This window comes from Stegodyphus dumicola, chromosome 12, assembly GCF_044657685.1.
Source record: "Stegodyphus dumicola isolate Sdum_Otavi_A_Nest chromosome 12, ASM4465768v1".
Lineage (NCBI taxonomy): Eukaryota > Metazoa > Arthropoda > Arachnida > Araneae > Eresidae > Stegodyphus > Stegodyphus dumicola.
Window position 1 is genome coordinate 114517357 of NC_140779.1, and position 24215 is coordinate 114541571.

The 24215-nt window shown below is 32.7% G+C and overlaps 1 protein-coding gene across 1 annotated transcript in view; it reads left to right on the plus strand.

The window, feature by feature from the left end:
- LOC118202272 (RING finger and SPRY domain-containing protein 1-like) overlaps positions 1 to 24215 on the plus strand; it is a 94338-nt gene that overhangs the window by 48160 nt on the left and 21963 nt on the right. Inside the window, exons 11-14 of the mRNA XM_085806824.1 lie at positions 3311 to 3454; positions 11642 to 11753; positions 14306 to 14408; positions 15892 to 16044. Of these exons, the coding sequence (XP_085662950.1) occupies positions 3311 to 3454; positions 11642 to 11753; positions 14306 to 14408; positions 15892 to 16044 (512 nt within the window). The remainder of the gene's footprint in view (positions 1 to 3310; positions 3455 to 11641; positions 11754 to 14305; positions 14409 to 15891; positions 16045 to 24215) is intronic.

Below are 24215 nucleotides of genomic sequence, written 5' to 3' on the forward strand. Positions count from 1 at the left end.
GCCACATTGCTTTCAAAACCGTGCAAGTTAAAACATCCATTTGACATAATTAATTTGGAATTAATGGATTTCCATGAATTCTTTTAAACTGTTCATAAATATTAAAAACACTAGATAAACAATTATCCACATAAAATGATGATTTCAATTTTTGAGCAACTTCACTATACTGACGTAGACAGTTTTCTAATAGATGCGTTCAACAAGTAGGTGCTTGAAGAAACTCCAAAAACAACTCTGCAATGCCTATAAATTAATTGTCCTTCATTCCATGGGGGGGGGGAATCTGAGGAAATCTCTATCTTTAGATGCGACGGATAACATTAAGAAAGCCTTATCAATATCGGCACTAATATTGGATATATCATAAAATGATCTATAATATCGGGTATTAGTTCAATAAGATTCATTCCTTTGCACAAACATTTGTTCAAAGAGAGTTTCCCTTTCTCAGAGGCAGAGGCGTCAAAAACAGGACAAATTTTCGGGGTTTCACTTCCTAATTTGATTACAGGCCTATGCGGCAAATAATGATATTTATTATTCCGTTCGTTTTCTGGTACGCGTTCAATAATATTCAACCTTTCCCATTCCTTGAACACATTTTCATAATCATCGAAAAATTTACTACATCTGAGTTTATAGATCATCTTTTGATACCTTTTCCATGATAATTCTTTATTATCGGTTAAATGTGTCGTATCACATTTCCATGGAAGTTCTACTTCATATCTCCCGTCTGGAAGAATTTTCATTTTGTTCTCAAATTCAGATAAATTAAAACTCTTTCATGTTAACAGTTTTGATTGGAGCGCATATTCCTATTTTTTCGAGTTCCCACAACTCATTCAAAGGAACTCTCCTGACGTGCATTGAAAATGTTTTCAAAATATTATCCTTTTCATCCAAATTTTGTTTTCCAAATACCGTCCACCCAAGTTTCGTTTCGACAGCCGTCACCCCCAACTGTAATTAATAGAATTTCCCGTCAATAATTTTCCTATAACATCTGCTCCGATTAAAAGGTTAATTTCAGTTTCCTTTTGCAATGGATCAGAAAATTCGATTTCCTTTTCTTTTAATTCATTCAAAATCTCTTTATCCTTAGGAATAAAACCACAAATCCTTTTTTTGAGAAAGTACTTCAAAACTACATACGAACGTTCCCTTTAAATTGCTGACTTCGACCGAAAACACTTCATGTTGTTTAGGTTTTGTTTCGTCCCTCCCAAACAATGCATGTATAACTGTCTCCTTCCTAAGTGGAGATGCTTTAAGCTGACTCATCATACTTTCACTAATGTAGCTACTTTGGCTTCCTCTACCAATTATACAGCGAATAATTTTCTCCCGACCTTGACAGCGAACTCGAACACGCAGCATTTGCAAAAATTTAGTTTCGCTTCTGCCACAGTTAGAAAGAGAACTCTGTTTTGACACATGTATCTGATCGCTATTTTTTAGCGTTTGATTACATATTACATCAAAATGATTACAACTTTTGCAAATAGAACAACTTAACTTACCTTTCAAAGGACAGAATTTACTAATGTGACTCGCTCATTTCAGACAAGAGAAACAAGCACCTTTTCTCAATAACAATTGTTGTTTTTCAGTTTTTTTTTTTTTTTTTTTTTTTTCCCCCCTTAGTAACATTTTTCACTAGAATGTTTCTTTTCACAAAAATTACAGTTCAGAATACTCTTACCTGAATTCTCAAGCCTTACTAGATCTGATGCTGTTACGAGTTCATTTTGCTTTACCTGTTCGTGGTCAAACCTCTTTCTTCCGATGAGTCTGTTGGAAGGCGAAACCAGTTCTTGCGAGTAGAACCATCTCTTCGCCCTTAACTTCCTGTTTTAAGAAATTCATTAAATGTTGCAAGGATCAAGTCCCTTTAGTTTCAATAGAATCGTGATGTAAGCTTCTTTCCCACACCATCAGTACTTCTTCTGGTAAGCAGTTTTGCACTAAGGGGGTTAAAAAAATCACCATATTTTTCTTGGGTCCTTCCCAGACTTTCCAATGCTCGCAGTTTTCCTTCTAGTTCATCATAAAGGGAGAGTAGATCAGTTTTTGCTCTTCCGGTTACAGCATTCTTCATCATTAGTCTTAACAAATCTCTCACCATAGATTTGCACAAGTAAATTTCATGCCCAAAGCACTTTCTTAATTGTTCGATGGCTTTGGGGTAATTAGCTGCCTTTGCCAGAAAGCTAAGAACTAGGCATTCTGCCTTCGATTGGGGTTCCATGCCCTGCAACAGATACTGCATTTTGTCTTCATCAGCGATACTTTTGTCGTCGTAGATTTTTTCTGGAACTGACTCCAAAAAGTCAGGTAATCTTTAGCTTCACTGCTGAACTTTTTAAGCACAGTTTTAGGTAATTTAAACTTCCTCGATTCTAAGTTACTTGGAAGAGAGGAGGCTTGTATTTCCGCATCTATTTGAGCACACTGTTCTAGAAACTTATCTCGTTAATCCTCCGCTTCTTGAAAGTTATCACTAAATAATTTTTCTCCATCTTCAGTCTGCAAAATCTGCTGTGAGATAGCACTCTGATGTCAAGTCTCTGGAATATATTGCAAAGTTGACTCTTCAAAATCGAAATTATTTTTAAATCTCTTACTTCTTTAGTTAATTCACTTTTGGTATTCCTTGAGGTTTGATAAAATGCAATTCTAAGTCCTCTTCTTTGGGCCTTTAAAGCGATCAAATCTATCTTCAAAGTATGTCCAAAATCAAAAGTTCATTTGGAAAATACTAATTTATAGTACCCGGTTCCGCCGAGGGTACCACTATGTTACGAAGAACACAGAAAATATATAAATCAAATATATTCAAAACAGTTCATTCAATTGCGGGCTGCTTCTACCTGATGCTGGGTGCATTATGAATAAAGACAAAAAATTCTTAATAAGCCATTCTTTATTTTCATCAAACCAGTCTTACGCTTCCAAGATCAGTTTTCGTTCTGTCTACAAGCAAAACATTCGAAACACTCAGCATGCAGGCTGATGTCACGAACAGCAGCGCCTCGTGCCAGTTATTACATCAGTTCGTTTCACAACAAATCAGTTTTGGAATCTTTAGCGCAATTTATGTGCTATATTTTATGTGAAAATATGTCTAGATAGTATAACTTTAGACCTTTTCTTATACTGTAATTATAGTGTAATAGTAATAAATATTTTTGGTTATGCAAAGCAATTTTTATTAAAATAATTTTATTTTGTTTTTTGTTGTGCTTTTTTATGAAAAATGTTGATCTATTTCATTGATATTTTAAAATATTTTCTTTTCATTCAGGCTCGTTCAGATGCATCATCTTTTGAGAGTGTCAGATGTACATTCCAGGTTGACTCTGGAGTTTGGTATTATGAAGTTACAATTGTTACTTCTGGAGTGATGCAGATTGGTTGGGCAACAAAAAATAGCAAGTTCCTAAATCATGTAGGCAGTATATTTTATTTTTAAGGTACATGTTAAACTTAGACATAACTGTTGTCTTTTACAGGGGGCTGAACTTTGTCTTTTATAGGGGGCATCAGGAGCATTATATCTGCCAGTATCAAACATTGCTTTAGTATAAATTAAAAAAAAAAAAAAAAAAGTGTAAAAAAAAAATTCTGCTAAATTGGTATGAAAAAAATTTATAATATTTCAAGTTGGCGATTTTAAATTTTGTATGAAGGTATTAGTAATCGTTTTATTTAAAATAATTGTAATAATTATAATAATATTTTTTTACCAATCTAGGCTTTGAGTAAATAGGAATAAGGGACAAATACAAATTATTTATTTTATTGATATTATAAACAACACATTAAGAATCAATCACATATATATTAATCTGATTGAGTATGTATGCAAAATATTCACAACAGGGAAGAAATATTGTAATTATTTTAGATGGTGCATTAAGATGTAAGGTTTCTGTCTCCTGTAAAAATTAGGTGCTAATTGTAAACACAGGAATTGAGTGTAATTTTTTATGCATCTTCATTAGAGTTTTTTGCATACCTTTTTCTGTTTTATGTAATATCATGTGTATATTTTAGATTGTCTCCAATTTAAGTATTATTCATACATCATCTAGATTTGTTTAGTTTATTTCACATAGAGATCGTATATTATAGATAAAGTTCAACTACAGCATTTTCAGTATTCCATATAAATCATCAATCAGTGCTTTTGGTACCTCATATAAGTTAAGCAAATTAATATATCAAATCAATAGTATGCCTTTAGTTAATTAATAATATAGTACTTTTAATTAATTTTAAACGGAAGTTGCCAGTTATATTACTTCATTGTAATTTTTAGCAGTAAAATTTTCTGCGAACAGAAATGCAAGGGGGTTTTACTTATGTTAAATTAAAACTTGACTTCAAGTATGTTTTTATCAGTTTGAAATTAGGAACACTCTTCTGTCTTGCAGTTCCTGAGACAAAAGTTACTGGAAAAAAAAAAAAAAAATTATTAGGTAAAACTACTTTTTTTGATTAGCAGAGATTTGATTATAATGTAGAAAGCAACCTTTTTCTTTCCCTCTGGGTGTTTCTTGTTACTTTAGAATAGATGTCTTAGAGGCTGAACGGCTCTTCGATAATCTTAAGTATTAATAATGAACTATTTATTACAGCCTAAGTTGTCATTTGAATTAAAGCATATTGAAAATTTTTGCAGTTTTTGGCTGGTAACTTCCTATCCAGTTTCCTGAGATTATACAGGATTGATCCATTTATATGCTTTCCATATTCAACTTTCAAATTACTGCTTTAATGAAAACAGTGTTTAGTCTTTGAATGGAATGAAGAAGTATTTTTTAAACTGCTTTTCCGAATCCGTCTCTACAAATATTCATAATTGAGGATTTGTTTCTTTTGTCAGATTAAATCTACATCAAGACTGGCTTTCTGCTGGTAGAAAATAATCTTTTTCCTGCCTGAGTCAAAAACTGGTTGTAACCAGTTGAAAATGGCAACAATTGGGAAAATGAAATGCATTGGAATGCTGTCAGGATGTTGCAAGCTAGTGAAAGAAAATTCGCTATTATGAAAGAGCTGAATGTGAATTGTAATGTCATCAGTAGGATGTGGAATCATTACCAAAGAGATCAAAAACCCTGGGTCTGGATGCTGGATAATTACCGCAATGGCAGACCTATTACAACAAGAGCAGTAGAACTGTCCTTGTTTTAAAGGGGGGAGAAACTCACTGAAAAATTACAGACTTTGCTGAGTTCCATAAATATAAGGTCTGAGAAAAAGATTGCAAGCAATGCATAAATAGTGTCAAGAATAATAACAGGAATAGGTAAAAAAATACAAGACAAAGTAGAAGCCAATAATAATTGTCAAATAGAATAAACGAGAAAAACTATTTTTGAAAAGACCAGTGTAGTTTCCACAATATTATGATTCTACTTATTTATTATCTTGTTCTATTTATGAAGCGTGGTATTTGTCTTTAAATATTTCAAAAATCATTGTAGATAAAGTGTTTAGCTCAAAGGAATATACAAATGCTGTAAAGTCACAAATTCCTGAAAATATAAGGTGAATTAATCTGATACACTGGTTATCATAAATTAAGGAAAAATCACAAAAATAGCGATAACTCCCTCAAAAATAAGCCAAACCATGTAAAATTTGAATATGTTGCCAAGTAAGAGTAGCTGAGTAAAACTGCAATATGCAAATTAGTGGCGCTGCACTCGGAATACGTCATCTGCAAGGAGAATAAAATTCCATGTTTGAGAGCAAGCCCACATATTTTACTGTGACAGTGACATCAGAAATCTAATATAGCCAACTCGTAGCAAAGTCAAACAGAAGTGGCCAGATGGCTAAATGTGAGTCCTTCTGTGGTTCATAGACTTTAGAGGCAATTTCAAACCACAGATTCGGCATCTAGGAGGTTCAGCCAAGGACAACCGACTGTTACGACTAGCGCTGATGACCGATATTTGACATTATCTGCACACAGGAATAGAACCGCTACTCCGACTCTTCTTAGATCCTCATTTGCTGCAGCCACCAGAAGGTTAGTGTCAACGTCAACTGTGCATAGAAGGCTTCACGAAGGTGGTCTGTATGCGAGACGTCCAGCCATTTGCGTGCCGCTCACGTCATGCCATAGGAGGGACCGTTTGCAGTAGGCACGACAACATGTCCACTTGGCGCCTGATCACTGGAGGGCTGTTCTCTTTACGAGGAGTCCGGGTTTGGTCTAAAAAGCGATAGTAGGCGTTATTTGATATGGAGAGAACCTGGAACATATTATCATCTGTCAAACATCCGTTAAAGAGATGCATGCGGAAGAGGCAGTGTCTGTGTTTGGGGTGGCATCTCTTTGGGTGGATGCACAGACCTCCATCTCTTTCCAATGGAAACCGTGAATGCTCTGGTTTATAGAGATGACATCCTTGATGCTTATGTGCGTGCATGTGCCAATGCAATAGGTGATGCTTTCCTGTTACAGGACGATAACGCAAGACCACACAGGGCTCGCATGTAGATGATTATTTTCAACAGGAAACAATTATGTGCGTGGAGTAGCCAGCTCAATCCCCGGACATAAATTCTATCGAGCACGTTTGGGATGCTTTAGAGAGACGTCTAGCTGCTCTCATTCCATCCCCCCTCAGACCCTTGCCGCACTTGCAAGTACTTTGCAAGAGCAATGGCTCTTGCTTCCTATGGAACTGATAGACCGCATAATTGAAAGCATCACACATCGCTGTATTGTTTCTAGAGGCGACCATATTCCATATTGAAGGTACTTTCCCTTTAGCAAACTGACACACCTTCGATTTGTTCATTTTATACACGTGCTAATCTCTATATTACCATAATTGTCTGGTAATTTATTTTTATGTTATTTGATACCTTACTATATGTTGTATATTGTGGGCAAGTTTCATAAAATTCTCCATGTAACTTTTTCAGTAATTGTGATTTTTGTGATTTTTCCTTAATTTATGATAACCAGTGTAGATTACTTTGAATTATTCATTTTATTTACAACTACTTAAAAACTAGGAATGTGTCACAAAGTGTAAATGGGTATTCAGTCAAATGAGAAAAATAAGGACAGAATTTAGATCATCTCTTTCAAATGCTACTGTAGAAAAATTATTTATCACTTAGTGAATGGTGATCTAATTTAAAAGAAACAATTATGAGTGAAAAGTTCATAACTTTTTGCAGGATGATCATATTGTGAGTACTGCTGGGTTTCCAAGAATGTTCTCCTATGTTTTCTTGATCCACGTTAAATTCAGATATTCTTTAGATTTTAAAACAGTGAATTTATTATTCTGTCATAAATTACTGTGTGGAGAAAGTCAGGCTGTACTTGAATGATTAATTTGATGTGATGTAATATTTAAATAAATATTATAAAAATTATGATCAAATTTGCCTAACTTTAAAATACATTTTCGTTTACTTTACTGCAGCCAATTTTTATTTATGAGTCAGCTATTTAGAATATTTATGAGTTTCTGCCAGGTATTGCAACTTTCATGGACATAGCCAGGGGGTGCAGGGAGGTGCAAGTGCACCTTCCTAAACGACTGCAATTCTTTTTTTATTTCAATTAAAAAGTTAGCGAAAAGTTTTCGCTGTTTCTTATATTATTCTTTAAGTTCTTCCCCTGTCTTCTGTAGAATATCTTTGTTGAATCTTTTCCCAGCTCCAAACATTTTTACTGCTGGTCATACAAATAAGGACCATCTAGTGTCCAGACATTCTTTTGCTCACATTCACATTAAATGATATAAATAAGTAAATGTCTGATTGTAATTTCAAGAGTTGCCTATGAAGAAGCGTTCCCTCTTTGTCGGGCCTAAGTATAATTTTTAGTACCTTGGAGGTACATAATTCACACATAAACAGAATTTTAATGCTTTGTAAAAGAACATCGTAGAGCAACAGATGTTTTATGCCAGAAAATTTTACAAGTGCTATGGTTGAGAGCATTGGCACTGAATTGCAAGCTCTGATAATTGTAAAACTGCAAAAACATCGGTCAAATCCTCCTGCATCTACAACCGATGAATTCTTGGAAAGGTGTCTTATTATCCCTTATCTGGATTCCTTAATACCATTACTGAAAATAAGATTTTACAGCAATAGTTTACCAGTGTTTTCTTTGTTGTTATTACATCCTGTGGCTTATGCTAAAGATGCCAGTGGAAGAATTTGCCAAAAATGTGGAGTGCTTTCGTGATTTTATCATCTGAAAAAAATTTGATAGTCAGAGAGAACTCTGTTATAATTTCTGGAAAATGAGGAAACTAGAGATCGACAACATAAAGGAGTTAGCTGTGGAAGATTTGGTAAAAGATCAAATCGAGAATCACTTAAATGGGCTGTGTTAAGTGTGCATCGAAAGCTTGTTCAAGAAACAAGAATAGAAATGGAAAAAGAAGTTTTAAAACAATTTTAGTTCAGATAGCAGAACACTTGTTGTAACATAAATTAAAGACCAAGTAAAAAAGTGTCAGGAGTCTCTTTGTTCCTATCTCCCATATTTTAACGATTTGTTTAAACTCATGTATTTCAGTTTCATTATTTATTTGCTCGTTTATTCGACTGTAGCAAAGCATATGTGCTATCCTGAAGGAAAGCTGTCTTAGAGGAGAATTTTGTGAGGTAAATGACCCGTATTCAATTTATAATACATGAGAAAAAAAAAAAAAAAAAAAAGCCACTCATGCAGCCAACCAATTAATTCACTTTCAAATCGAATTACTGGTGCTCAGCAATTTTATCTGCTCTGTCACCGAAAAATTCTTGTTATACCATAGTTTCATTTTCTGGGTCTAAAATCCTTTGCACCCCCCAGCTCCTATCCTGGCTACACCCATGACCACTTTTATGCTATTTTGAACTGGTTGTAAAAAATAATTTTACTACCTTGAAAGAAGCTTGCCAATCCTGTTATGGATATAATTCTTCTGTGGATAAGGAACTCGAAGCAAAATTAAAAGTGTGTATACAGTTTTAAGTATGGGGAGTAAAATATTTATTGACTTGAAGATTTAAAAAGTATAATCTCATAAAGGAAACAACAAGCAATCTGAAATCTAACTTTAAACTAATAACATTTTTCTGTTTTTAGAGAAATAATATAAGGCCTGTTAGAAAATTCTGTACGTTTGAAAAGTGAAAGAAATGCAATTTTTTAAAAATGTCTTTGCAAGGTATTTGATGGTGTGGTGGTTTGCATGCTGGGCGCGTATTCCAGAGGTCCGCAGTTTGATTCCCAGTGAAGGCAGTTGTTCATTTTTTCCTGCTTCCAAATTACGTAATGTCTCTATAGTGGTGCCCGAACTAAAAGGGTGTTGGATGATGATTCTCCTCACCGAGGATTTAGAGATTGGGTTCCCTAAAAATAACCCCAGTTGCTCTTTAAAAGGGGAAGTATATAAGGTATTTCTTCCGCCTTCATGGTGTGGTTGTCTGCACGATTGGTGCGTATTCCAAAGGTCCGCAGTTCAATTCTCGGCGAAGGCGGTTGCTCATTTTTCATCTTTCCTGCTTCCAAATTACCTAATGTCTCTACGTCTTGTCCGTAGAGGTAAAGAACTTGAGTAGTGCTTGGCTGACACATCCTTCAGTTTTGAATTTTTTTCTGTAAAATTTTTTGCAAGAAGAGAAACAAGTGATAATCAGAGGACCTCAGTGTTGGATGTGGCAGAATTTCCCAACCTAGCTGTGTAATTTTCTGATGAGTTGCGAAAACAACATACACTCTGGCATTATCATGAGGCATTATGGATGTGCATCCTATTAAACATCGCCAACCTCTTTTCTTTGAGTGCTTTGTTTAATTCATCCATTTGGTGACAGTATCTCTGAACTGAGTGTTTCATTAGGCTTAAGCTCATAATATATTGGTCCTTGGACATCCCCTGCGGCATTCTCTTGGGTGGGGGTAATTCCGGTATGCCACACTTATGATGCAACTTTATGATTAGTCTATTATGGCTGGTGTTGTTTGCCCTTGTAAAAGTTACATATTACTCATTGTATAAAGAAATAAAATGCATTTAATATAAATCTATGAGAAGTTCTGTTAATTGTACATAACAACATTGAAGGTACAGAAACAATTATTTAAGTTACTATTCTCATTATCTGAGGATCTGGGCACACTTAAAAGTTTCCTTCTGTACGCACAGAAAAATTGAATGAAAAAAGATTTAGAGTTACTACAGGTTACTCTGAACCTTTTTTATTTATAGTAGATGGCAGCCCAACACAACCAGTCCATATATTTTAGCCATGTTTAGTTTTTTAAGACCCTCATTTTTCAAAGAAATCTTCCAGATTTTTTTTAGGGTGAAGGAATTGTTTGAAAAGAGTAGCAGGTCTCCCCATGGCACACCCTAGGTAATGCTAAATTTGCTATGGTATTCAGAATCTAGTGCTTTTTAATTGTAGGCAAAATCTCTTACTCTTTTACGCGCTTCCCAGCAATGCTTGTTTCAGCACTCTTTTCAAAGCTCTATTCAATCAGTGTGTTCATTTCGGGAACACCCAGAGAATTAAAACGATAAGTACTATCTTCACAAAATTTTACTTGTGCACTCCTCTAGGCCTAGTTAGACTGCCTACCTTTTTTTTTTTTTTTATCGAAATTCGAACTTTAAAAGATAGTGTGCCGGAAAGGGTTAAATTTCTGCTCGTTTCTGTAGCATTTATTCCTTTTGAAATTTGTACAAAATACAAATCAGCTTTATCGCTAGTCATGTTTACAAGATCTCAGTTAATAATGACATGAGATAATTATGTTTCCATTAATTTAGAAGAGTGTATGTGTATGATTACAGTGATAAAGAAAGACAGCTAAACTAAGTTGTAAATGAAAACAAGCATGTGAATTGAAACTATAAAAAAATATTCTTGAATATTGAAAAATATTCTTGGCAGACCTTATAGTTTCAGCATTCATATAGGGCACTCCTTATTCTGTACTAAAAATCCAGATGTTGATTTTGTAAGCGTGTTTAAAGACTATGCACATTATTTTAATATTTGGGCACTATTAACTCATGTTTCTTAATAAAGAATTTCATTTAAGCACAAAATGTGCTGATGATTACATTATAAATTAGCTGCGTAGATAGTATAGTGTTTAGGGGAGACTACTGCAATACTGAAGAGCCCAAGTTTGAGTCTTTTGAAAGGCATGGCTGTAACTGTCCGTGACTTCTTAGGAAGCAGCGGTGGTCACATGTTAGATATGTCCAAATAAAAATAGCCACCACTTCTGGAGTGGCCAGTGCTGAATAGGCAAGTGCCTGCTATTGGATTTTTGAAAACATTATAGTTACTGATACTGTTAAATGCATACTAAAATAGGTATTACACATACTAAAAGAAAGGTAGAAAATGTTTGTGCATTCTGAACAAATTCTGTGAGTCAAACATAATTTCTACTCTAAAGTCATACTTTTTTTCTTTTACTTCATTTTACTTCTGTCTTCAAATTTTTATTTTAAAATGATTTCTTGTGTGTTTTCATATGCATTTTCTATTAGAGCACTTTATAAATGTAAGGGACTGTAAACACTGTAGGTTGATCTCACAATGTGTAAAAAATATCCATTTTAAATATTTATAGGAAGGATATGGTATAGGTGATGATGAATATTCATTAGCATATGATGGTTGCCGTCAGTTGATTTGGTATAATGCTGCCAGTAGTTCTCATAATCATCTGTGTTGGAAGCCCGGTAAGCCTTGTGTTCTAATTAATCTCTTATTAGTAATTAATTGATATAATTAAAAAATAAATTTTTGGACTTTTATCACATTAAAAAAAATTAAACAAATACCAATTATAAAATTCCTGTTGATAAATAATGGAATTATGTTTATATTAATTTTTAGTTTTCATTTGTAAAAATTCATTTTAGCTTTGGGCTTTCTTTTCCCATACAGTCAAAAGTCTTTAATCCGGACGTCCATAATTTGGAATGATCTATAACCCAGACCTCAAAGCTACAAACTTTCTGCGCATGCACGTTTAATGTATAACAGACGGTATAAGCTAAGCTAAAATTATCTAATTATCTATTTCAGTTAATGTTGCAGATTGCGTTGTTCCTTAATTTTCGAATTGGATCCGGCTTATTATTTTTTGCAGACTGTTAGAACAATTTTATAAAAGTAAGCTTGAACTTTCGATTATGTCAAAAAGAATTTCCGATTTTGGAGTTGTCAAAGGATCTACAAAGCGAAAGCATGTTTCTTGGCATTTTTTTGTCCATCAAACAAAAAGTGGAATTGCTGCAAAAAAAATGGATAAAGGCATATCCTTTGTTTCTCTAACCATTCCGAAATCTGTTCATCAATTTCACGCTGCTCTGTGGGAGGGGGGGGACGTCGCGGCGCACAATGAACTGGAAGTTGATTTGTCAGCACTATCCTTATCTTCAGGACAGTTGTTTTTATTGTATTCGGCTTATAATTCCTTACTAAATGTAGTATTTCATCTCGATGTACTCCGTCTTTGATATGATTTAAATCAAATTCCTCGTCATTATAAGTATCACGAATACACATCAAATAGTTTTCTGGTTGCAATTTCCTAATTTTGACTATGTGTAATGTATGCTTTACGCATGCGCGCGTTGAAAGAAATGTTTAATAAAGTAAACAAATAAATATTAAGCTTTTTTTTTTATATTGATACCCTTTAGATCATAATTGCTCTTTATTTCATAAATTACGGTTTCATATTTTTAATTTTATAATTTTTGCATGCCATCTTACCAGAATTAAATTGCTGATCGGTAATCCGGAATCGCCGAAGTCCCGACGAGTCCGAATTAAAGACTTTTAACTGTATTATATTTTTAATATAGGATAAGATAAATGTTACACATTGTGGGAATACATGTAATCAGTTATCTGTGTAATGTGTAATGCATGACTGCTATGTTGATCTGGATTCTGCTTTTAAATTTCTTTGAAACTGATCAGTGTGCAGCTATTGTGCCCTTGTGTTAATATTAGCTAATCTGTTCATGATTTGCTAATTTGGAATCCATGTCTAAACCCACTGTATCTGTAAGCTATAAAAGAATTCAGTAGGAATGATTATATTCAATTTGCTGTATTATTTATAATAGTTCGGCTTGACTTTTGTATTACTTGTACTTTGCCTCACATATTCGGTGCTGTATTTCTGGCCATATACATCCCAAAGAATTTTTTAAATGAACAATAAAAATTGTATTTTGTTCTGTTAAATATGCCACAGTACGGATTTAGATTATAAAAAAGACAGCAAAATATGATAGCTTTGAGTATTTTCCAACTGCAAATAATTTTCATAAACATGATTACAATCAAGAAATTATTCTATTATTGGCTGTTATAGAATCCTGAGGTCAAAAAGAAATATTTAGCGACTGCTGTTGCCAAATAGAATATTCAATTAAAGCATACAATGGCTATCTTTCTAAGCTCTATTCCTCATTTGATCAAAAGCATCCTGCAATATCCACTAGTACTGAAAATTCAGTTGGTTTATTTTATGAGAGTATTTAATTACTACTCTCAACAACTGATAAACTTGCTACATTTTTTGTATTCAAATCCAATACCTTGGGTAGCTTTGAGTAACTCTCATTGAGTCGCTATTTTTCATTTAGGAGCCCAAGCCAATGACCTTTTCTTTTCTCTGAACATTGACTGTGAAATTGTACTGAAATCTTTCTTGAACATTTATACAGGTGCATTGCAAAATCTGTAATAATGTATATTTCATATCTAGATCTCGTATGAAAATGTCCAAGTCCTTTATGCTAAAAAGCTGTGCTTCATGCTGTAATTAATGAATAGATATATTATAGATAGATATCAGCATAAAGATGCATAGATCATAGTATAAATCCATATTTAAACATTCACCATTTTCAGTAGAATCTGAGATAAAATTTATTGTAGTCCATATGTGGGTCTTTATGTATTATGAGAACAATGGGTAGGATCTCATTAGAGTCTGTATTTAAAATTTCAAGATTGTAGCTGCTAACAGATACACAAGAAAATTGACTGAAATTTTAAAAGGACATTTTGTGGGGCTGTTTATTTACATACTATAAATTTATGTGATCTATTTCCTAAAACAGATTTGTTGAGCATATATTTAAGAATTTACATTAAATATTATAACAACTGTAATTTTTTATGTATTTTCTGAGTATTTTCAAATATCTTTTACAAACTAAATATACCTTTTTTTTTTTTTTTTTTTTTTTTGGTCCTTTTTCTGTAGGTGATGTTTTAGGATCTTTATTAGATTTAAATAATCTCTGTGTCATATTTTATTTGAATGGAAATCCACTGCCACCATGTACACATTTGTTTCAAAGTGCGAGGTAAGCTAAGTAATAATTACTTTTCTATTAGTTAATTAGTTTTTATACTTCGAGTTTGTAAATCCACTGTGAAAAATTAGCTAATATCATTATAAAAGAATATAATCATACAATAGAATTCTAAATATCTAGGCCAGCGGTTCTCAATCTTTTGACTAATTCATACCATCTAAACAAAAACTGAAAAACTTTAGTACCACCACTACATTTTACACTGATTATTTATCAATTTCTCAGTTGAAATATTAAATATATATATTGCCATTTGCATAATGTATTGGCTATTTATATTAACTAAGCACACATAAAAAATATAAAATTAAAAATTGGTTACCATTTTAATTATCAAAATTTAAGTTATAATATTTTAATTCTTTGGTAATTCGTTTATCTTCTTTAAAGCATATATAAACTAGTAATTGAATAAAGCTCATTACATCATTATTTTTATCCAGTTGTAATGAGATTTACTCACTGTGTTTTATTTTTTGAGTAAGTGTCTCTTTTATGGAATTTGCCGACTTACTGTATCATTAGGTAATGGTATATTATTTAGTTCATTAGCTGTTGTTTCATTTAGCAGCGGAACTATAAGGTTTTCTCGGATAGTGTGTGCCTGCCGAGTCTTTGGCAATTCTTATGCTTACTAGATAACTAGCTTCCAAAGTTTTTCCACTTGAAGTAACAAAACCTTTTGTTATTTTTCCTGCAGGATTCTGAGCTGCATTTCTATCCTACAATAAAACATTTGTAAGGTGTATTTTAATGTTATAACAGTTCAAGTGAGTTAGAAGAAGTATTTAAAGGAAACTCAACTTACTTCAAGAAAGAGTGCTTAGGAGTCTTTATTGGCTCAGCCATATTGTATGTGCCTGTTGAGAATCACTGGCTAGGTTAATTTAAGGACCAACTACATTAGGTATTTGTGTCTTGTTTTGGTTAAGTCTATTTAGTTTAATAGTAGATTCCTTTCAGCAAAACTGAAAAAGTTAAGAGTAAATATGCTGAAATAAATTCAATTTGTCTAATTTTCCTTTTGTGTGACAAATGTCCTCCCTCTTCTAATTATTTCAAAATATTTAGATGTTTTTCTTTTAAAACTCATTTTATATCCTTTATTCTGCATTTTGCTTATGTGAAATTGGCAGCTAGGATGTGTAATACTCGTAAAAGTAATCATGCAGCATATAAGCTGGACCTTCACACAGATTATCTAACTAATAAATTTAAAAGTACTGATAAATATTTTCTTTAATATTGGTGTTATCTTTATTTTTAGATTTCAGCTGTGTTCTTTATAGAGTAACAAATTTTCATTTAATTCCCCAATTTTCCCAGGGGGAATAAAACTAGTCCCTTCTTTTTGAATAAATATGAATCTGATAAGTTGGAAAATTGTGTATTGTATGATAAAAAATTATATTTTTACTTTATTAAATTATGCATTTATTTATTTGAATTCATTGTAAATAAATTTTCTTAGGTCGGGATTTTTTGCTGCAGCTAGTTTTATGTCATTCCAACAATGCGAATTTAATTTTGGTCGAACACCATTCAGATTCCCTCCAAATGTGAGCTTCCAGTCCTTTAATAGTTGTGCCACTCTCTCTGAAGAAGAAAAAATTATTCTACCAAGGTATTTTGTTAACTTTTTATGAGTCATTATTTTTAAATTTTGTAGCTGAGGTTTAGTTTTATGTTTTTAAAGTGGGGCTAACCACAGAAATTCCTTTGTGTTGTGTGTGTCTGTTTCTCTCTCTCTCTCTCTCTCTCTTTATCTTTTCATGTGTGAGAGGAAAGAAGGAGGGACAGCTTTACTTGAAAAAATAATCATTAAATTTTCTGATAATATAATTGATTTGTATGCATAAAATGTTCAAGAAAAGGAACTACAGCTGTTATGGACTGTAGCTACGAAATAACGAAACTAATTTTCTTTTAAATCCATCTTTTATTCTATTAGAAAATTATCAGCTGTTAAAAAATCCAAGCAACAAATTTCTCATTGAACAGGCTAATAAAAAAGAATTACAAAAAGAAACAATATTGACGCGTGCGCATTATAAGATTTGTTGCTAGGCAACTAAGTTAGAGGCGAAAGCTTTCTCATAGCACAGACGATCAGGCGCCAACATCCCGCCCAACGCTAAAATACTAATTTCAAAGCTAATATAAATTATTTAAGAAATTCAAAGTTTGATACACATATCAGTTAGAAACAATTAAATGCAATAATACATCTATTAAACAAATAACAAACAAATTACTACATTTTACAATAAAATGGATATGCAATATTAATACAAGTAATTATAAGGTAAATTCGCTACTTCAATCATTCATAGGTAGAATACGTAAGTTCGATATTCCACATTTTGTCAGCCCTTTCAAATCGGCGTTGGCTCCGACAAAGTTGGTAGCGTTATCTGAATATATAGTTGAGCTAAGGCCGTGTTGCGCGAAAAATCTTTTTTAATGTTGCAGTTACAGCCTGCGATGTTAGATCTGTAACAAAATCCAGATGTATTGCTCGAGTAACTAAAAATACAAAAATAACAACATATATCTTATTTAAGGTACCTCTTCGTTGATTTTTATATTTTATGTAAAAGGGTCCGCATAAATCAATTCCAGTTACGGAAAAAAGGGGACTCGCAGAAACTCTTTCTTTCGGCAATGGTGCCATAAGTTGTTGGGATATTTTAGGTCTATTTTTAAAACAGATAATGCAGTTATGTATTATATTACGAGCAGTGTTTCTGCCATTTAGTGGCCAAATTCTTGTCGAACACAATACAGCATAGTCTGAGCACCAACATGTAAATTTTTTAAATGGAAGTATTGCGTAATTATAGTAGTTAAGTTATGATTCCTAGACAGCAGAAGAGGTGCTTTTGGTCATAGTATAAAGATGATTTATTTAATCTTCCACCTACTCTAAGTATTCCATTTTCATCAACGAAAGGATTTAAATCACCTAAGTGACTATCCTTTATAATTTTACCACATCTAATGGCTTGAATTTCTTCCTTGAATACTATTCGCTCTAGTAGCCTTACCATTGCTATCTGGCATATGTAAATTCATCTAGTAATAGGACCTGATGACCTCTTACCTTGTCAACAGTTGGAAATAAAACTAAGAATACGAGTTAGTTTAACAAAACTACTACTTAAAGAAAGAAAATAGTTAATGAAATCAGCACTAGAAGTAATACTAAGAGAAATTTCTGGAGATTTTTTTCAAGTCGCATTCGTAACGTTCATAGTCCTTAACATCCAAACTAGCCTTTTCTATAACATTCATGTCAAGATTAAAAGGTTCATTGAACCATAATTCTGAAGATAAAAGTTCACTAGGCTTGACTCCATGAGAAACCAAATCAGCAGGATTCTCCTTAGAACGGATACGTTTCCACTCGAAGTTTTCTAATAACGACTGAATTTTCACAACACGATTTGCAACAAAGGTTTTGAGTTGACGTGGCGAAGTGTTTATCCATGCTAATGCAATTTTCAAATCCGAATATAATGTTACCTTTTCAATGTCTATATTTAGCAAAGTCAGAACTTTTTTTAACAAGCTTAGCAAGTAGAAGACAAGCTGAGAGTTCTAAGTGTGGTAAAGATAAAGTTCTTAAAGGAGCTACTGGAGATCTGCTTGCCAGTAATTTTAAACAAGGGTTATCTTGAGTGGCATTTAAGTAGACCACTGCTCTATACGCAGATGTTGAAGCATTGGACAAACCTACAATAGCCCTTTTATCAGTTGTAGAATGCAGAGCATATCTTCCTATCTTAAGAATTTCCAATTCCTTTAACTTTAAAATGAAATGATTCCATTCACTGGCAAATGGTTCAGGTAATTCATCGTCCCAGTTCAGTTTTAAAGACCGTAGTTTCTGAAGGAATATTTTTGCTTTACAGATGACTGGACCGATAAAGCCAATAGGATCATACAACCGCGCAATGACTGAAAGGAGATCTCTTCTTTTTGTAAAAGATGACTTGCCTTGAAAAGTGATTTTAAAAGTAAAGATATTGGATTCCGGTTGCCAAATTATGCCAAGAGTTTTCGTAAATTCAGTGCAATCAAAGTGAAGCTCTTCCTTAGATACTAAAGTGTGTAATACACTCTTAGAGTTAGATCACCATTTGTGTAAAGCCATTCCACAGCTTTTGAATATCTTTATTAGTTGTTTCTTTAATTGAATAGCAGACTCAAAATCAGAGGCTCCTGTAACTATGTCGTCCATATAGATGTCAGAAAGAATCACTTCAGAAGCTAAAGGGTATTTCTGCTGTTCATCCAAAGCTAACTGTTTTAGAGTTCTTATAGCTAGAAATGGAGCACATTTAGTCCCATAACGTTACAGTATTCAATCTAAAAATAATAGGTAAGTCATCTTCATGCTCTTTCCATAAGATACATAGAAGATTCCTTTGCGATGAATCGATTAAAATCTGTCTAAACATTTGTTTAATGTCTGCGACCAGTGCTATTTTATGTTTACGAAATTGAACAATTAAATCAAAATTATCTTCTTTAATCTCTCCAGAGAGTAAAATGTCGTTCAAACTCAATCCTGTAGTAGTAGGAGCTGATGCATTAAACACAATGCGCAGTTTCGTAGATGATTGTTCAGGTTTGTAAATTTCATAGTGAGGAAGGTAGAAAATAACGGGTGGAGGATTTTCTTCTTCAACCCTTTCCATATGATTTAAGCTTTCATAATCGTTGATAAAATCGGTATAAAGCCCTTTTAGGTCTGGGTTTTTATTTAAACTTTTAATCAATCGTCTGATTAAGATGTTTATTAGCAAGGTTTCTTGAGAATCACCTAATTGATGAAGTGCTTCTTCTCAAATAGGCATCTGTACTATGAAACGCCCACTCTCATTTGTCCTATGTGTCTTCTGATAATGCAATTCGCAAAACTCAATTTCAACAAATCCACAAATCTTTGGATTTCAACAAATCTTTGGATTCGTTGCTAGTGGATTTGTTGAATTTTCAATTTCAACAAATCCACTAGCAATGAATCCAAAGATTGAATCTTGGAAAAGTAAAGTACTAGATAATCGAATCTTTCGCTCCTTCACTAATTCAAAAAAACGTTCAGCATCCAATGTCAGATCGATCCTTCCTGGCTTGTCAAAATCTGGATCTGTTAAGCTCAGGTATTTTCAGATTTTCTACATTTATTCTGGTAGCAGGTACAGAGTCTGTTATTTTAGGTACAACGAGAAAGTCTATTACTGAGTTAAAAGAAGGGTCATTATTACTAATGAGAACGTCATTTAATTTCCATTTAATATTCATCGTATTTCCACTTGAACCTTTAACAGGAATATTTATCGTATGTTTGTTACGACCAAGTGAAGAAGTGAACTGCGAGGTCATAATATGCGATTGAGATGCACTGTCCAGTATCGCTCTGCCGCTAATATAATCACTTCGAATCGGTGACCAAACCTTAACCATGGCTTTAGAAAGCAAAACTGTTTTGTTTGACATTTTATTTAAAGATCCAAAAGTCTTTACCTCTTCAGTTAAGTTTAGATTTTTTATTACATCGGGCGAACTAGGGTTCTTTTTGCTTTGCGTATTACGATCATCTGCAGTCTCTAAAATGGGAAGATTTTCTGATTGCGAACTTCACGAAATATCTAGATCTGGCGAAATTTTTTCACACAAGGAATTTTTAGTTTCAGACCTACACAATAGATAAGTGTACTTTCCTTGGCATAAACAACAAGAATATTTGGATTTACATGATGCAAGCTTATGTTTATCACTTAAACAGTTTATACAAAGTGCATGTTTTTTTAGCAATGTTAAATCTTTGTAATGGAGTCATTTTTAAAAATAAAGAACAACTATATACCAAATATGACATTTTACACAATATGCAGGAATTGCTGTTAGAATTTAACAGAAAATTTCTGGTTTTATTTGTATAAGAAGTTTTAGTTTTTAGTGACGGTAATCACACTCCATGTAAATTTTCTAACATTTAGGATCGTTTTTCTAGATATTCCATGAACCTACCAAATTTGGTAGGTAATTCAGTCGATGTTAAACTCATTTCATATTGTTTTCTTGTTTCATTACCTAACTTTTGAATGACAATATTTATAAGGAATTGATGTGTTAGTTCATTAGCCTCTAATTTCATTAAGTTTAAACCTCTTAGGTTTTTGTTCAAAATATCCACTAGATTTCTAAGACTCTTATAAGATTCAACATGTATTTTCTCAAAATTTAAAATATTCATAATATGAGAATTAACAATCAACCGTTTATTTTCATATCTATCAATTAAAACCTCAAATAAAGACTGAAAACTGTCTTCTGGAGTTGCTATCGCATCTCCTTTTAATGCAGAACACAAATAGAACAATTTTTGATTATCATTTAAAGAAGAGTTATTTGTAATCAAACTATCAAATTGTTTTTTTTTTAAAATTACTCCAATTCTCAATACAACTGTCAGATTCTGATAAGCTTAAATCAGGTAACTTAATGGAGATAGAATTAGGATCCTTAATATTATTCATTAAAGATTTATCAACTAAATCTGAATTTAATAATAATGTCTGTAAGCTTACCTTTATTTCTTCTAAACGGTCTTTCATTTCTTCAAATTCTAAATCCACACTCGATAAATTTTCATCATCAGTGACATCATAATATTTCAGTTGCAGCGATTCGATTTGAGATAACATGTCTGAAACCATATCGAATTTTATTTGAAGACGCATCTTGTCAGCATTCAAATTTGAATCTTTCAAAAAAGTTTCCAATTTCGTAATCCTAGTTTTAAAGTTTCCACGCTGTCGATTCAGCACTTTTAGTTTTTCATCTACTAACAATACTGTAGAATTATCTCTACTATTCAGTTTATCATCTGCGTTAGCCATTTTCGTTTTTAATGCACGATCAAACTAAAGTTTTTATTGCTAACATTCGAAACAACATTTTATTTAGCCAATTCCACTCCGGCGTTTAAGGACCACTGTTATGGAGGACTGTAGCTACGAAATAACGAAACTAATTTTCCTTTAAATCCATCTTTTATTCTATTCGAAAATTAACCGCTCAATTAGCAGCCATTCAAAAATCCAAGCAACAAATTTCTCATCGAACAAGCTAATAAAAAAGAATTACAAAAATAAAAGGTATTGACATATGCGTGTTACAATATTTGTTGCTAGGGGACTAAGTTAGAGGCGAAAGGTTTCGCATAGCACAGACGATCAGGCACCAACAACAGCCTCATACATACTTTATAGCTTACAGTAAGACAGATAATTTTAGTGAAAGTATATGTGAAATTGCTGCATTTTTCTATTTAATATAACAAGAAAAGCTGAGAGAAACAATGCTCTGCTGAAAAATAAGAATACAGGGGTAAGTCTATAAAATATTATAAATGGGTATCTCACTAATTTGGCAAAATATCGCCAAGCTGGCAGTGGTTTTGGGTAAAAATTTTTGTCACCAAATTTGGCGAAAAATCACTAAACTTGGTGATATTCCTGTACCCTTTGTAATGGATAATGTAACTGAATAACTGCAATTGATGCTCTGTGTAATATAACTTCGGCCCTTGTATGCTTTCCAATAATTTCAAGAAGCAGAAAATACTAGAAATATCTTTGTGGTCAGGTGAGAACTATATAAGGCCCTACAGAGCATTTGCTCTTAGTTGTATTGTGAGCTCAGAATTTTGAGATATCTCCAGGTTAGCTTCACTCTTCAGATGCGCTTTACATTGCATTGTGTTTGACGTTCATAGTAGTTTGAAGTATAAACTGTGAGTGTGTCTCTGGCAAAATAAATTTTATCAAGCTATCATCATTTCTGTGTGCATTCAATCTGTTATGAACCTGTATGCTGCAACCGCAAAAAATGCACTATTTGTCGATATAAGAATAAAAATACTGAACTCGCTTAGCTGGGTAATAGGGTGGGTGTGTATATATATATAAAATGTATACGCATGTTAGGTGTGACTGATATTCATTGGAAAAGGGAGGTGCACAAGTACATGTTATAGCAGTGTCCCATATACAAAATTTTATGTTCTACAACCACTCATTTTTGAATTATGCGAGATTCATATATAGGTATGTACGTACAGATGTCATGAAAAAAAATCTCATCTGAATCCATTTTAAACCCGTTTTACAATTTGTTTTGGAAAAAAGTCCTTAATTCTACCTGTACATACAGATGTCATGCAAAAAAAAAAAAAAAAAAAAATCATTCAAAGGGCTTCAAGAGTAGTCAAAATGGATATTTTCACTAAAGTATGATACCTGAAATTTTTCATGATTTATAGTATAGTCAGATACCAAAAATCTGTCGACCTGAAATCAGCCAACTCCTGAAATCTGCATTGCCTCTCAGAATATAAACATTCAGTTTATAGGTTCTGGAAACCGCAACTTTGAGATGAAATATCGAAGAAAAAAATACTTATCGAATATATGACGTCATAATTACCGAATAATAATGAGTTAAAACAGAAATACCAAATTATTGATATAAAAAAGTTAAAAAAATAAGATAAAATAAATAAAATAAGTTTTTTTCCTCTAATCTGCATCGAGGTAAAAAAGCAGACGATTCACTGAACCCTTTGTTCAAGTTCACGATTCACGTTGTATTTTCTGAGCTTTGTTATTTCATGAGATTATTTAGTGCTGCCTTTTTTTTATCCGGATATTTTGTTGATAAATTAAGAATATTTTTAATTTCAGCCCTTTTTAATACAATGACAGATAAGAAATGCGTGATTTTACTGCTTGCAATGTTGAAAAATGTAAACACGGTGCATTGATGGTAACACAAAAAGTGCAAATTCTGCAGAAGATGGAAGCAGGTGCTACTCCTCGATTTATAGCAGAATGGTATGGAATTGTGACACGATTATGTATGATATACGGAAAAATAAAGAAAACATGTCGAAATTTTACAGCAACAGTGATTCTAACGCCGGAATCCAAAACCGGAAATCTTTGCATGAGGCGAAATCGGCAAACCTCGATGCTGTGTACATATAATACAATGAATAATATAATCAATTTATATATGTAATAATAATTTAATGCATATAATAAATTATTGAAATGATGTATATAATAATTTAATTAAATGTATCTAATACACCTTATTCATTTTGCACTTTTAGTCCAAATATTATGCTTTATCTTTTCTACCCTGAAATCCGCAAAATCCTAAAATCCGCACAACCTCTACTCCCAAGCTTTGCGGATTTCTGGAATTTTACTGTACTTCCTTTACTTTGCACAAGAGAGTAAAAAAGAATGACAACAACATAGCTGTCATTAGCCCCGGTTTCTTTTTCATCACATTTCCCAGTTTATTTTTTAGCTTTTACTGAGAGAGATATTTGCCAGAAATAAATGAAATTTATTGAACCAATTGAGCTTAAATTCTTCAAATTCCATCCCTCCAGCCGATTAATAGGCTACTGGGTAATAGTGATTTTCAGTATAAATTTATTATTATTATTTAAAAAAAAATTTGGATTGCCTTAATCGACTGTAAACACTTTAAGAACTGTTTTTGAATATTCAGCCAGTATTTAATAGGTTAATATTAATATTTATTTATTTATTTTGCTTCAGTATATGGCACAGTACTAGATTTATCTACACACCAGCATTTAATTATTAATTTCATTTTCACCTTATTTAAAAGTATTTGATAAATAAAAACTTTCTTTCTCTCCTTTCTTTCATTATGAATTATATTCTTTACACAATTTTTGTAATT